The 12862-nt window shown below is 37.0% G+C and overlaps 1 protein-coding gene across 1 annotated transcript in view; it reads right to left on the minus strand.

The window, feature by feature from the left end:
* The window catches only part of LOC129453464 (uncharacterized), a 127753-nt gene that overhangs the window by 77042 nt on the left and 37849 nt on the right, over window positions 1-12862 (minus strand). Inside the window, exon 5 of the mRNA XM_073862359.1 lies at window positions 7948-8064. Within this exon, the coding sequence (XP_073718460.1) occupies window positions 7948-8064 (117 nt within the window). The remainder of the gene's footprint in view (window positions 1-7947; window positions 8065-12862) is intronic.

The raw sequence follows: 12862 nt of genomic DNA on the forward strand, positions 1-12862 counted from the left end.
GTGCACGTGCGCATTGACGCATATAGGCTTTAAGGCTTATATATAATGCATAAATATATTTTGAAATATAAAAATGTAAACGAGAATCAGATATATGTTTCTAACAAACGTGTGTGTTCATAGACACCGGTTTCTTTTTTCGCCGGTGGGTGCTCGTCACAATGTCAAGCAATGCTTAGGTTACTTTGAAAAGGAGGAAAGCGGCGCAGTCACGTTTTTTGTGTGGTTTTAGATGTGAAATGTGAAGCAGATGAGCATATGTGCTTGACCATTTCGGTGGGTGGTCGAGCCATGCCGATCCGTAAAATCAACAAGTGAGGAACATTTTTGAAAACACGTTCTGGTGGTGTACTGGTAGCGCATATTGATACTTTTTCGCAACATTGAGTGACCAAGAGAGAACGGCCATTTCTCAATCCGAAGGCTGTACCCTCCAAAGGCCGCATATGCAGGATGCATATTACATCAAGCCTGGTTTATTTCAGTAAACTAAGCATTACATTTGCAAGTCATTAGCATATTACAACAATTTACCATTAACAAAGAATAATATTCAACTTTATAATTGTTAATATTCTGAAATAAGTCTTTGATGACATTCAGTTTACAAATGCTTCCCCCGGAGGCTGCAGCCTTCGGATTGAGAAACGACCAATATCTTGTCTCATTGTTCCATCCCCAATCCAGCGGGTCATCACTGATATCATTTGCCTCTCCATGCAAATAGCGCACAAACTCTGCTTAACGTTTGCATTCACACAAACTTGAAGTCATCTTGCTGGGCTACATTGTACTTCATATTTTTTTTATAGTTTGTGACGTGCACACCATCACGGTTGTGCGGTGGTTATGACAATTGTCACAGGCCAAGTTGTGTGCAGTCTGCCTTCATCCAGAAACAGCTCAAATAACACGACAGCAGCGTATATAACCGCTACAAACACTGTCATAATATTTCTGTCTTCATCACGGCATAGAATAATGAAATGTGTGCATAAGAACGTGTTTGTCATTTACCGTAAATAAATTAAAACAGGACAGTATATGTTAGTTCATCATTTGTACTCTGCATTGGGCTATGTGTGAATAATCAGAAAATAAAAACTGTAAGTATTGGGGGGTGAAGAGGTTATCTCCAGTCATGTGCCATTCACTTTAAAATATTAAAAAATAATGCACACCTAAGATGGTAATGCGGCACAACCTGAAGTGAAGTTACACCGCAGGTGTGTACTTTTTCAAATAATTCAAAGGACTCAATTGTTCCTCTCATACCATGGTTACCACAAACATTGCTCTAGTGCACATGTGTCAAATACAAGGCCCGCGAGCCAAATCAGGCCCGGGGCACATTTTCATTCGGCCTGCGCAATGATACAAGTTTTTAATTAATCTTGGCCCGCTTCAATTCAGAATGGAGCATTGCACTACAATTCCCAGGACGCACTGCGCGCCAAACATGTGATCTCCGCATCTAGCACGAGACAGCTAGTCCAGCAGTGCACTGACAGGATTCCAGCATTCCTGAAACGGTTACAGCAGCATCACTGTTCTTTTTTTAACCAAAAACGTGGTCAGTCAGCCAGAAAAAGTCAGGGCGTTTATGCCATTGTCAGGTGAGAGTTTGTATCAGCCAATGTTACTTAGTGTTATTTCATTATGGCCCATTCGATCTTGAACATTTAGAAAAAATAAACAAACAGTTGAACTTGACAAGCGGACATTTCAGGAAGAAAGGACGTTTCTTTCTTTCAAGTCAGCAGACGAATGATATGTTTATCATTAATTATCACAATGTGATGCACGCAGGTATAAATATGAAACTATAAATAGAACTACCAAAAAAGAAAAGACTGATGAATCAGTAAAGATATTTAAATAACAATTAAATCTTGTCGCCATAAAAGCTGCTTTGAATAGAAAACGCAAGCTAGGAACATATACCAATATTCAGGTAACAACACTGAATGTCAACAATAATTTTCTTCAAAAGATCTTGATGTCCGTCTGTTTCATGTGTTTTTTACTTATTACTTATTTTATTTAACATGAATTTATCCAAGAATCACTAAATGAGATTAATCGCTAATAGTATTGGCTTTCCTTTTCTCAGTCCCGCCCCCCAACCTCCGTCGCTATATGATTGGTTTGTCTTTACTTGCTAAACGTGACGTAAGCTCCATTCGTTTGAAACAAAGCGCCAGTCTGACATGATGTGAATGATTATGCATGCAGGCTACCGGTAAATGAGTAAGGAAAAAACATTCTTATATTAACAGTTTTATGCACACAATACAGGACACATAATGATTCAGGGACAGTGTTTTTCATGGCAATCCCATATTAACCTGAGGAGTTGCAAACAAGTTGTAACACTATAGTGCACACTGAGCTGTCTGCATGTAGTTTAACTAAAGAAAGCACCAAAAATAAAATAATTGCTAACTACAGTAGTTATTAATTATTATTTTTGGTTTGTGTTTTTTGTGATGGCCGTTGAATAAGTATAATGTTTTATATATTTTTTCTGCTGGAGCAAATTGGGAGGAAATCTGATGGTGCAGTATTGTATTTGCCCAGTCAGAATCTTCATTGGCATAACAAAAAAAGTACAAAATAAAATACAAATAAAATATGCCTATTTTATATTTGTTGTTTTTGACATGTAAAATTAATAAATGACACCTAAGATTAAGATAATAACATTATTTACATCCCCACCAATGTCAAAATCAAAATTATACACTTGCTTTAGCTAAATGACTGTACTAATTAGTGTTCAAAATTAGTGGTTTTATTTATTACTGTGTATATGTTCATTAAAGGGGACTTATTCAATTAAGTAAATTAAATTCTTTACTTATGAGCAGTTTGTGGCCTACACTCTTAAAACGAATGTGTTAAATTAACACATCTTGTGTCTAGTTAAGGACAACACATCTAGTGTGTTGTCCTTAATTTAACACATCTCTGTGTTATTTTTAGAACAACACACTTTGTGTTGTTTTAACACATCTTGTGTTGTCCCTTTTATTTATATGAACTCTAAATCAGCACGAAATGACACATAATGTGTTAAAATTAACACATAATGTGTTAAATAGTTTAACACAAAGCAATGTGTAAAAATTAACACACCCTGAACTTTTTATTGGCTCCATCAGTAGTACAGCAGGGCTTGACATTAACTTTTTGAGGAACTTGTCCTTTGGACAAGTAAATTTGTGTTTCACTTGTCCATGCACAAAAGTCACTTGTCCGGGTAAAGATTTATAATATAATGTATTTTTTGTGTTTTGCTAATCAGTGGCAGAGCAAGGGATTTTTCATAGTGGCCAGGTAGGGGCCAGCAGTTACTCTGATGACATAAAATCTCTATCATCCAACCTTAAAATACTTTTAAGTATTATAGGTGCATTAATCACAATGATGTATAACATACAATCATAGGTGTGATTGGCAAAGGACAAAAAAGCAGGAAAATATACGGCACACCTACCATGACGTAGCGACATACATATGCACACATGCACGCACGCGCGCACGCACGCACACACACACACACACACACACACACACACACACACACACACACACACACACACACACACACACACACACACACACACACACACACACACACACACACACACACATTTATATAAAATGAAATACAGTTGAAATATAATTTGGGCTCAAAGTTGATCGATCTGAGTGGCCAATCGTCAATGCGTGGGCAATTGCCACCCTGACCATTATGTAGCCTTGCCACTGCGTCAGTCTGAACAAAATCATTTTGTGCATTTAAAAGTAAATACATCAATGTGGTGCATTTTGACAGTAAAACTAAGTGACTAGATCTATGAGGACTTTTATGTTCTTCTAAACAACTGTATGCCCTTTTAGTAAAATCTTTGGTTGCATATGGTAATAATAAGGCACACAAGACATACACAATTTGATAAATGGGATTCGCTATTGGTCAAAACATGTTTAACGTTTATAGTAGGGGTGGAACGGTACACACAAGTCCCGGTTCGGTTCGTACCTCGGTTCAGGCTTCACGGTTCGATTCACTTTCGGTACAATGGAGGAAAAAAGCAAAACAAAAATGAAGAAGGCATTTTTTTAAGCTAATCTTAAAAACATAGGTGTCCTTATCAGTGTTATTTTGAGATGTCATGAATATGAACTGAAATGCATTTAACATACTATCTCGTATTTCAAAAATATATACCACTTTAATTTATCTTGTACTCATCTTTCATACAAATAGGGGTTCAAATGTATTACAAGTGTTACCTAAATACATTTTTAAATTACATTTTTGGCCTTATTTCATATTAATGTACTAAAGAACAAAAAATAGGCTTGTAGGATGAATTAATAGGTGTGTACGACTTCACGAGGCGCTGCAAGAAACGACAAGTGGATGACGTCAGAGTAACGCGAGAGCGATTTGAAATCAGCCTCCTCCGCAAGATTTCTCGCGGTACTCTGACGCTGATGGCGCTGCGTAAAGTTTAGCACACTTAAAAAACTGAAAGCAGCTGAACTCGACAGAACTGCCCTGCGTATGCCTGTTGTATATAGCAGGACAATTTATCTCCTACTTCTCAGCGTGAGAAATACAAAGTGTGGCGTTTGAACTGACTGAAATGCGTGTTTGTCAAGGTGAATGCGTGAGACTTGAGAGCCCTGATTAGATGTATTTCCACTCACATACCTAACAACTGCTGAACAACGCCGACGCAAAGTCCTCGTCTTTTCCACCACTCTCTCGCCTGTACTATTGTAACTGACTGGAAAACTGAAGTTTTGCCAAACTTGCGATCTTAAAGGGGCCGGCGGATCCTCACCACCATTTGCCATACTCACTGTCGCTGCTATCTCACTCACTGGACCGTGAACCTGACAAAAAACTGCAGAGTGCCAGAATGTAGACGGGCTCTGATAGAGCGCATACATAGGCGGCATCGGCGCCAATCAGAGCTTCAGAGCTAAAGCGGGGCAACAGATTAGCTGTCCATAAAGAACCCGCGGATCTAACAGTAGTTCCGCATTACATTAATTATTTTGCACGCAAGTTTTTTTATTTTCATACCGTGTATTCTCCGTTTAAATTCATGCACCGAACCGTGACCCTCGTACCGATTCGGTTCGAAACGAATACATGTATTGTTCCACCCCTAGTTTATAGAATAATTAGTGGGGGCATTTAATACAGATTAATTATTGATTACAACATTTGTTACTAATTCAAATGTTATGACTTTCTGGAAAGGCAGTCAATTGCATTTGTCTTTTGCATAGTTCTTTTGGCACAGTCGAGCTACGCGTTTCTCACACACACACACACACACACACACACACACAGACACACACACACAGACACACACACACACACACAGGCAAACCAGATCCATGAATGTGTGTGTTTGTCATTATATTATTCTGTAATCACAAGCATTACTGCCAGATTCACAAACCATTAAGAGGAGCAAACGTATGCGTGTGTTCGTCAGGATGACGTTGGATGTGATTCGCGTAACTTATATGCGTACGTTAACGCAAGTGATTACAGAATAATAATGCAAGCAAACGTTTTGACACAAACGCAACTTTATATTGATATAGCGAGACAGCATTTAACCTCGACGAGAAATCTGATATTTACATTACTGGCATAGCCTGATTTGAAACGGACAGTTTTGTCAAAGCAGCAAACACCTGGCGGGTTCTCTTAATTTTCTTACTACTAAAATGCTGTTTGTCTGCCTATTCCTTCTATCCATGCCAGCGCCACTGATTTAGGTCCTTTATCAATTAGGTTGTCTTACCTAGCCTAGGCTTCATATACATACTCTTCATCCTGCTGACAACGTTAACTTGTTACGACTTCACCGCGGCCGCGCGGCATCTGTAGCTGGACCTCAGCCACACCTCAAAGACCCCTCCCCATTCTACTTCTGATTGGCTAGTTTGTTAGTTTGGTTGAGAGTGAAAGATGTGTTTCTCTCATACTATTTGTTGGCAAACGCATGTTTTTTTTTTTCGCAGCCAACAACACACGCCGGAGATCTGACTGCAAGCTCTTTGGTGAGTTCTGCTTTGAATGAAGTTCCATCGTAACAAATAATTAGACTAATGCGTAGTGATATGCGGTTATTTATAACGGTGCCTTGCAACCCCCCACCCACACGCACACACAAAAAATTGGATTTGCATGATTCACGAAAGCCTCATTTTCAGGACGGAAAAGACGGAATTAGAATCACACCCCTGATACAATTGCTACAATACTTTAATTTTAATTCAAATGAATTGAGATTAACATACAATTTATAGTCATAATTCAACCTCATGTTTTTTTAAAGGCAGGGTAGGCAGGAATTATCTAAAAAACTTTTTTACAAATTTGTTTAAACTGTTTATATACAAATACATATTTAAAATGCAAGTACTCTGAAAAAGAGAGTACAAAACTCGAGTGTCTGCAGACCCCTCACGACTGTTTTAAACACAGTTAATTATTTCCATTCGGGACGAAACAAATGATTAGCTTGCGCGAATATCACTCTCTTTCGCGACCATGGCACCACCCGTTGTTATGGGATCTGCCCAGACATGCGCACACCCGATTGATTTGAACGTGCACGAGGCACTCTAGGAAGAGCAAAAGTACGGCAGAGAAATTGCATTCAGAACTCTCAGAAAGTGAATTCAGAACTCACAGTACCTGCATATCCAGTCAGCGAAGGCAAACAAGGCAAAAAGGGAATAAACGAAGCAATCAAACGAGAGTAAATATCACGTGGCTTTTCCTCGAGTCGACGATGCGACGTAGCGGTATTGTCTGCGGAGTGTAGTCCTCATCTGAGTCAACAATGCTTTCATCACGGAAACTCTTCCATGCAAAACACTGGCTTAATAGTGAGTACTACAAGGCATCCTATCTGTTTATATTCCTAGTGATAAAGTTAGGTGTATTATTACATGTGATTGTGACATGATGTTATTACATGCACCGCGCTCCTTCCTTTCCGCTTGTCTGAGGTAAATCCTTCTCCCAGCAAAGCTGTCGGTGTCTCGCGGTCATGTGTTTTGGGGGCGTGGCTTTAGAAGAAACCCAGAAGGGAGGGGGTGGAGTGAATGGAAAAAATGAGCTGAGAGGTCTACAGACACTCGATTTTTATACTCTCTTTTTCAGAGTACTTACATTTTACTTATGTATTGATATATAAAGACAGTTTAAACTAATTTGTAAAAAAGTTTTTTTAGATAATTCCTGCCTATCCTGCCTTTAACTATTTAATCAAAAACTTTTTAAATGTACTTTGACCAGGATTACCAGGATTTATATCTACCATTGTTGAAAAAAAAAGACCAGAAAATCATGTGATGAAATGTATTTTACTAAGATTCATTTGGCTGCTTCTTGCTACTCTTTCTGAAGAAGGATGCTATATCTGCTGCCTTTCTCTTCATTTTTCCCACATTTCAATGATTGTCTGACATTAAAACACTAAAGCAAAACATTAAAACATTAGCCTAACATGTTTTAAAAAACTTATTAGGGTAAATGTATCTAGATTATCTGTTATAAATCAAATCAATCTTAAACCTAGCATTTACGCTGTAATGTTCGTGTGGGATTTTTAATGTACAGTGACGAACTCTGTCAGATTCAAATCAGCTGTCGCGCAGCGCGCACACACACATAGGCACGCTGAAAGAGAGATTCTCATTATAAAACAGATTCTTAAACAAGATTTTAAGGCCAATGTGTGTTTTTACCGAACTTTAGAAGAGAAAAAATACAGACTTAAATCAGCTTTTTTGACACACAGGGATGAAAACTCGGTTGAAGTGCCTGTCATTTATATATTAACGCAGAATAGAGATTATTATATTCCTCCTGCTATATCAGCTGAAGATGATTCTTACCCAATAATTCAGCGATCTTACGGCGATAGTAAATCACACCACCAGCAGCAGCAGCAGCAATAAGCAGAATTAAGAAAATAGATATTCCTGCTACAGCACTTGGAGACAGACCTCGCTCTGTAATGATAAAAACTCATAATCATTACTGTAACTGAATCTGTTAATCTGATCCTAAACAAATATCAGAATCCAGGAGCAGATCTGATTTAAACAGAATAAATGTTAAATTGATTCTATTTAAAGTCAATAATAAAAACCTCTAACCTCAAGTGTAATGACTGAATGATTGTTATGTTTACCGGATGTGTAAATGTCATGTGATAATTTAAGAAAAAGTAACAAAGCTGCAAAGTATCACATAGACACGTTCACACAGATCACAAACAAATTTATAAAAAAACTTTAAGAAATACGTTTAGAACTTTTAAAGGGGCCATGGCACAAGACTTTTTTAAAATGTCAAAAAAAATTGGTGTCCCCAGAGCACATATGTGAAGTTTTAGCTCAAAATACCATATAAATAAATTATTATAGCATTGTAAAATTGCCACTTTGTAGGTGTGTGCAATAATGTGCCGTTTTGGGTGTGTCCTTTAAAATGCAAATGAGCTGATGAAAATCAAACACTGATTACAATGATTGTGATTTGTTGCAATTAAAACTCAATTGTGCTTTTCTCTGCACTAAATGGCAGTGCTGTGGTTGGATAGTGCAGATTAACCCCCTGGGGTCCAAAAACGCGGCGCCGCGTTTTGACGTGTTTTTTCCTCATCGTGGCAGAATCAACTTAAAATACTCCATCATAAATAATCATACACTTACGTGTTTGACATCATTTGAAACGGTAAAGGGTCTTCTTTAATATGTGTTCATTCACAATAACAACAGATCTTTGTGTTTTTGTCAAATAAAGAAAATAAACAGGGTGTGCATCCAGACATTTCTGTCTCCGCCAGCTGTCTCTCAAAACACGTTACAAAAATCAATTGAAACTCTGCAAATACTCGTCACACAAGCATGATACACATATCCAAAGAAAGCCTGAAATGTCTACTTTTAAACAAGCTAAATATAATCGAAAACAAATAATGCCTGTTTATGTAATCTGCATTGAAGTTTTTCCTGGCTGACTTCATTATCTTTAATTCGGTCACGCCCACAGCTGTTGACATGGTAATGAAGACACAAGCTGTTCAAACCATAACATGCAAAGCGTAAAGTTTGATCAGATATAAAGACTTTACCGCATATTTGGGAGATAAACTTTACACACACGTGAGGAATATCTTCATTTATGTCTGGACATTGAGGAAGAGAAGCATTTTGCTTTAACGTTACCTTAGAAGAACAATGGAGAACGCACTGCTGGATTAGAAGTAAGTAACGTTAACAGTTAATTTATACCATTTATATTTGCTATCATGTAACTTAATATGCTCATGGCTTGTGCAGTTCAGCCTACATACAGTAACGTTAAGCAACCTTAGCAGACTACACGCTTCGGATTGAAAAACTTTCGCATTGTTTACAAACGGACGCAATCTCAGGTAATGGCGGAGTTCACTGTTGCATGCTGTACAGTGTCAAACACAGTTATTTACTTATATCCTTCATGCAACTTTCAGTAAGGCAGCACTGCTGTATCTTTTAAGTGTGTGCTGTAATATGATTCCATGTTTACATGCTTATTTACAAACAAATCCGTGTGACTTCCCGTAATGGCGGATATCTGTTACATGCTGTACAGTGTTAGACACAGTTATTCACTTTCGACGATAGACGATAAGGGGATGGGCATCTGAAAACAGATTTTTATATAACTAACAGCTGCAGATGTTTATCTGAGATTAAGCTTATGTACAAGATAGTTTATATGAATGTAGTATCAGTGATATTTACCCATCAGTTATGTATGTAAGGGTATTTCTGTGGACAATTTATGCTAACAGCTGTGTATAACTCTCTTAGAGGTATGCATCTCTCTTATCAGTACAAAACTATGAAGTGGAAAAACACTTTTTGGACATAAAGTTATATGGTAACATGAGCCACATGAAGTTTACAGCTCTGTTGTGTATCAGTTTCTTAGTTTATACAAAGTTTTTGAATAGGGTTTGTTTCCAAATAAACTTAAAATGTCCTACTGACCATCATTTCTATTTTGATTATATTGTTAACTTAATAAACCTCAAACAAACATGTATACATTTGTCCTCACATTCTTTACTGTAGTTCATTCTCACATTCCTGCCTTATTATGCAGCTCAATATGCGAGCCTTTGTTTGCTAGCTGTCAATCAATCCTTCTCGCATACGGCCCCTCTAAACAAAAAGTGTCTTACAATTTCTAAATCAATACATTGTTTTATGTGAATAAGTAGGCAGGGTGATTTTCACATCATTTTAAAGAAAAAACTCTAGACTACTAGATTCTGTTTAGGAAAGTCTTGTTAAAACATGTTTAGTATGGGTTTTGTGGACTTATATCATTGACTTAAAAATTTAGCTTTTTTAAAAACCACGCATAAACATTATTCTCTCAAAAATACAAACATGTACATACATGTAGCTCATATAATATTTTAGAACAGTTTCCTGAATGCAGTGGTATGAGACACTTGCCATTATTATGTTTTAAAGCAACTGAAAAAAGACCAAATGTAAGAGCATGTCAGAACCTCTGAGAGTGTCCCAAAATGGTCGGACCCCAGAGGGTTAAGGGGTGGTATTATTATAATAAGAGCTACTTATGACATCATAAGGAGAGACAAATTTCAATTACCTATTTTTTTCATGCGCTTGGAGAGAATGGTTTACCAAAACTAAGTTACTGGGTTGATCTTTTTCACATTTTCTAGGTTGATAGAAGCACTGGGGACCCAATTATAGCACTTAAACATGAAAAAAGTCAGATTTTCATGCCATGACCCCTTTAATATTTTGTGTATATAAGAAATAGTTTTCCAGAAAATTACTTAAAGGGATACTTCACCGATTTAGCATTCAGCTTTGTATCTGTAGAAACCCGGCAGTATTACTGAATGACCATGTTTCCCTCCATCATTTCCCCCTGAGAGGAGAGATATCTGCATTTTGGTTCTGCAAAAAAGTCCTCCGATGATGTAATATGACGATTTTTGCATCATCGGAGGACTTTTTTGCAGAACCAAAATGCAGATATCTCTCCTCTCAGGGGGAAATGATGGAGGGAAACATGGTCATTCAGTAATACTGCCGGGTTTCTACAGATACAAAGCTGAATGCTAAATCGGTGAAGTATCCCTTTAAATTACTTTCTTTAAATTACTATTTATCTTTCCTTTAAAAGATACAGTTCACTAAGCAATGTTTATTCTGTCATCATTTATTCATTTTTTTGTCCAGTGAGTTTCGCTGTGATTGGTTTTCTACTGCAATATCTTTATCTCCAACGCCTGCCACACAGTATTCTTCCATCTTAGAAATATCTCAAAGAATACCCCATATTTTGTCTGATTATCCACACTTTTATGACCTCTAGAATAGACTTTTGTTACTTGGGTGATGTCACACAAATTAGGTAAACAAGCTTCAGCAAAACGCCGCTGCAAGAGTGCTTAATCGACCTAAGAAGTATGACCACATAAGCTCAATTTTGGCATCTTAACACACTGGTTACCAGTTAAAGACAGCATACATTTAAATAAATAAATAAATATTATACAGCGCATGGTTAAGGTCTATATACAAAGAATGGCAGAGGTAAAAATAAATGGGGTTGCCAGGGGGTGACCAAGGCTACTTTACGGGGTCCATAGTCCATGAAAGAAGACAATGTGCAAAAAGCAACAAAAAAGCATGAATGAATCTCGTGATTGCCGATTACTTCATATTACCCCACATTAGAAAAATATTCCTATAGGCTACTGCACTGAGTGCATGGATTACTGGCACGTAAACATAATGTAAGGATGAATTTTAAACCTTTTTTATTTATCCTATGTCCCATCTGATTTACTGTCTGTTAATGAAACAAAAGATTTCACGGTAACTGCAGTAACTTTTGTAAAATCTAACTCCATGATACACCTAACCTTTTTCCATTTTCTGAACCCCCCCACAAAAAATGTCATAGCCAAACTAAAATAGATACAGTTTATGAAGTCTTTGCACTAAAAGCATAAGTTTGGTCTCATTTGAAAGCAGACACTTGGAAGTTTATTAAGAGGTGAAAATGAGTTACTGTCATAATGAAAAAAGTTGTTATAGAGAGCTTAAATTATACTTTTTTATTAACTCCACCAAACATATATGAAATATTGCTATGAAAAACTAAATGAAACTGCTAATACGTTAGCTTAGCATACCATCAAAACACGACTAATAAAGGGATTTATAATAAAACTCACTTTATAACATCAAAAGTCGAGTGCTTAAACAATCATGCGTGATCTGATGTCGATTTGGATCATAAAATGAGATAGAAAATAAACAATTTTTTGCTATTTATGCTGTTAGCTTTGCTCGATTAGCATAGCATTATAATATACAGTACTGTTATGAAAATACCAGACATAGCGTCAAAAATACAGATAAACCATATATAATCTTAATCGTGTTTATTGTCTCCATGTTTCAAAACATCAAAACAGCTTTATTTGCATGTTATTATAAAAACAGCGATCGCTCGTTGCACGTCACTGTTCAAGTTTACGTCTGACTGACAGCTGATCTCTGTCTTCTTCATGAGTGTCATACTCATAACAAGACTGTCTGACTTTAGCGCCCTCCGGCTTCACGTATGAATGAAACAAACTGGGTGTGACTGACTGTAGAGACTCATATCGCCGTGTTTGGAATAAAAATGGATGAAATATTACCCCCCCCTGCAGAAATTTTAAGTAAACGTATCAAATTAAACTAATTTTTCTCCAAA

The sequence above is a fragment of the Misgurnus anguillicaudatus genome, chromosome 23, assembly GCF_027580225.2.
Source record: "Misgurnus anguillicaudatus chromosome 23, ASM2758022v2, whole genome shotgun sequence".
In the NCBI taxonomy this organism is placed as follows: Eukaryota; Metazoa; Chordata; class Actinopteri; order Cypriniformes; family Cobitidae; genus Misgurnus; species Misgurnus anguillicaudatus.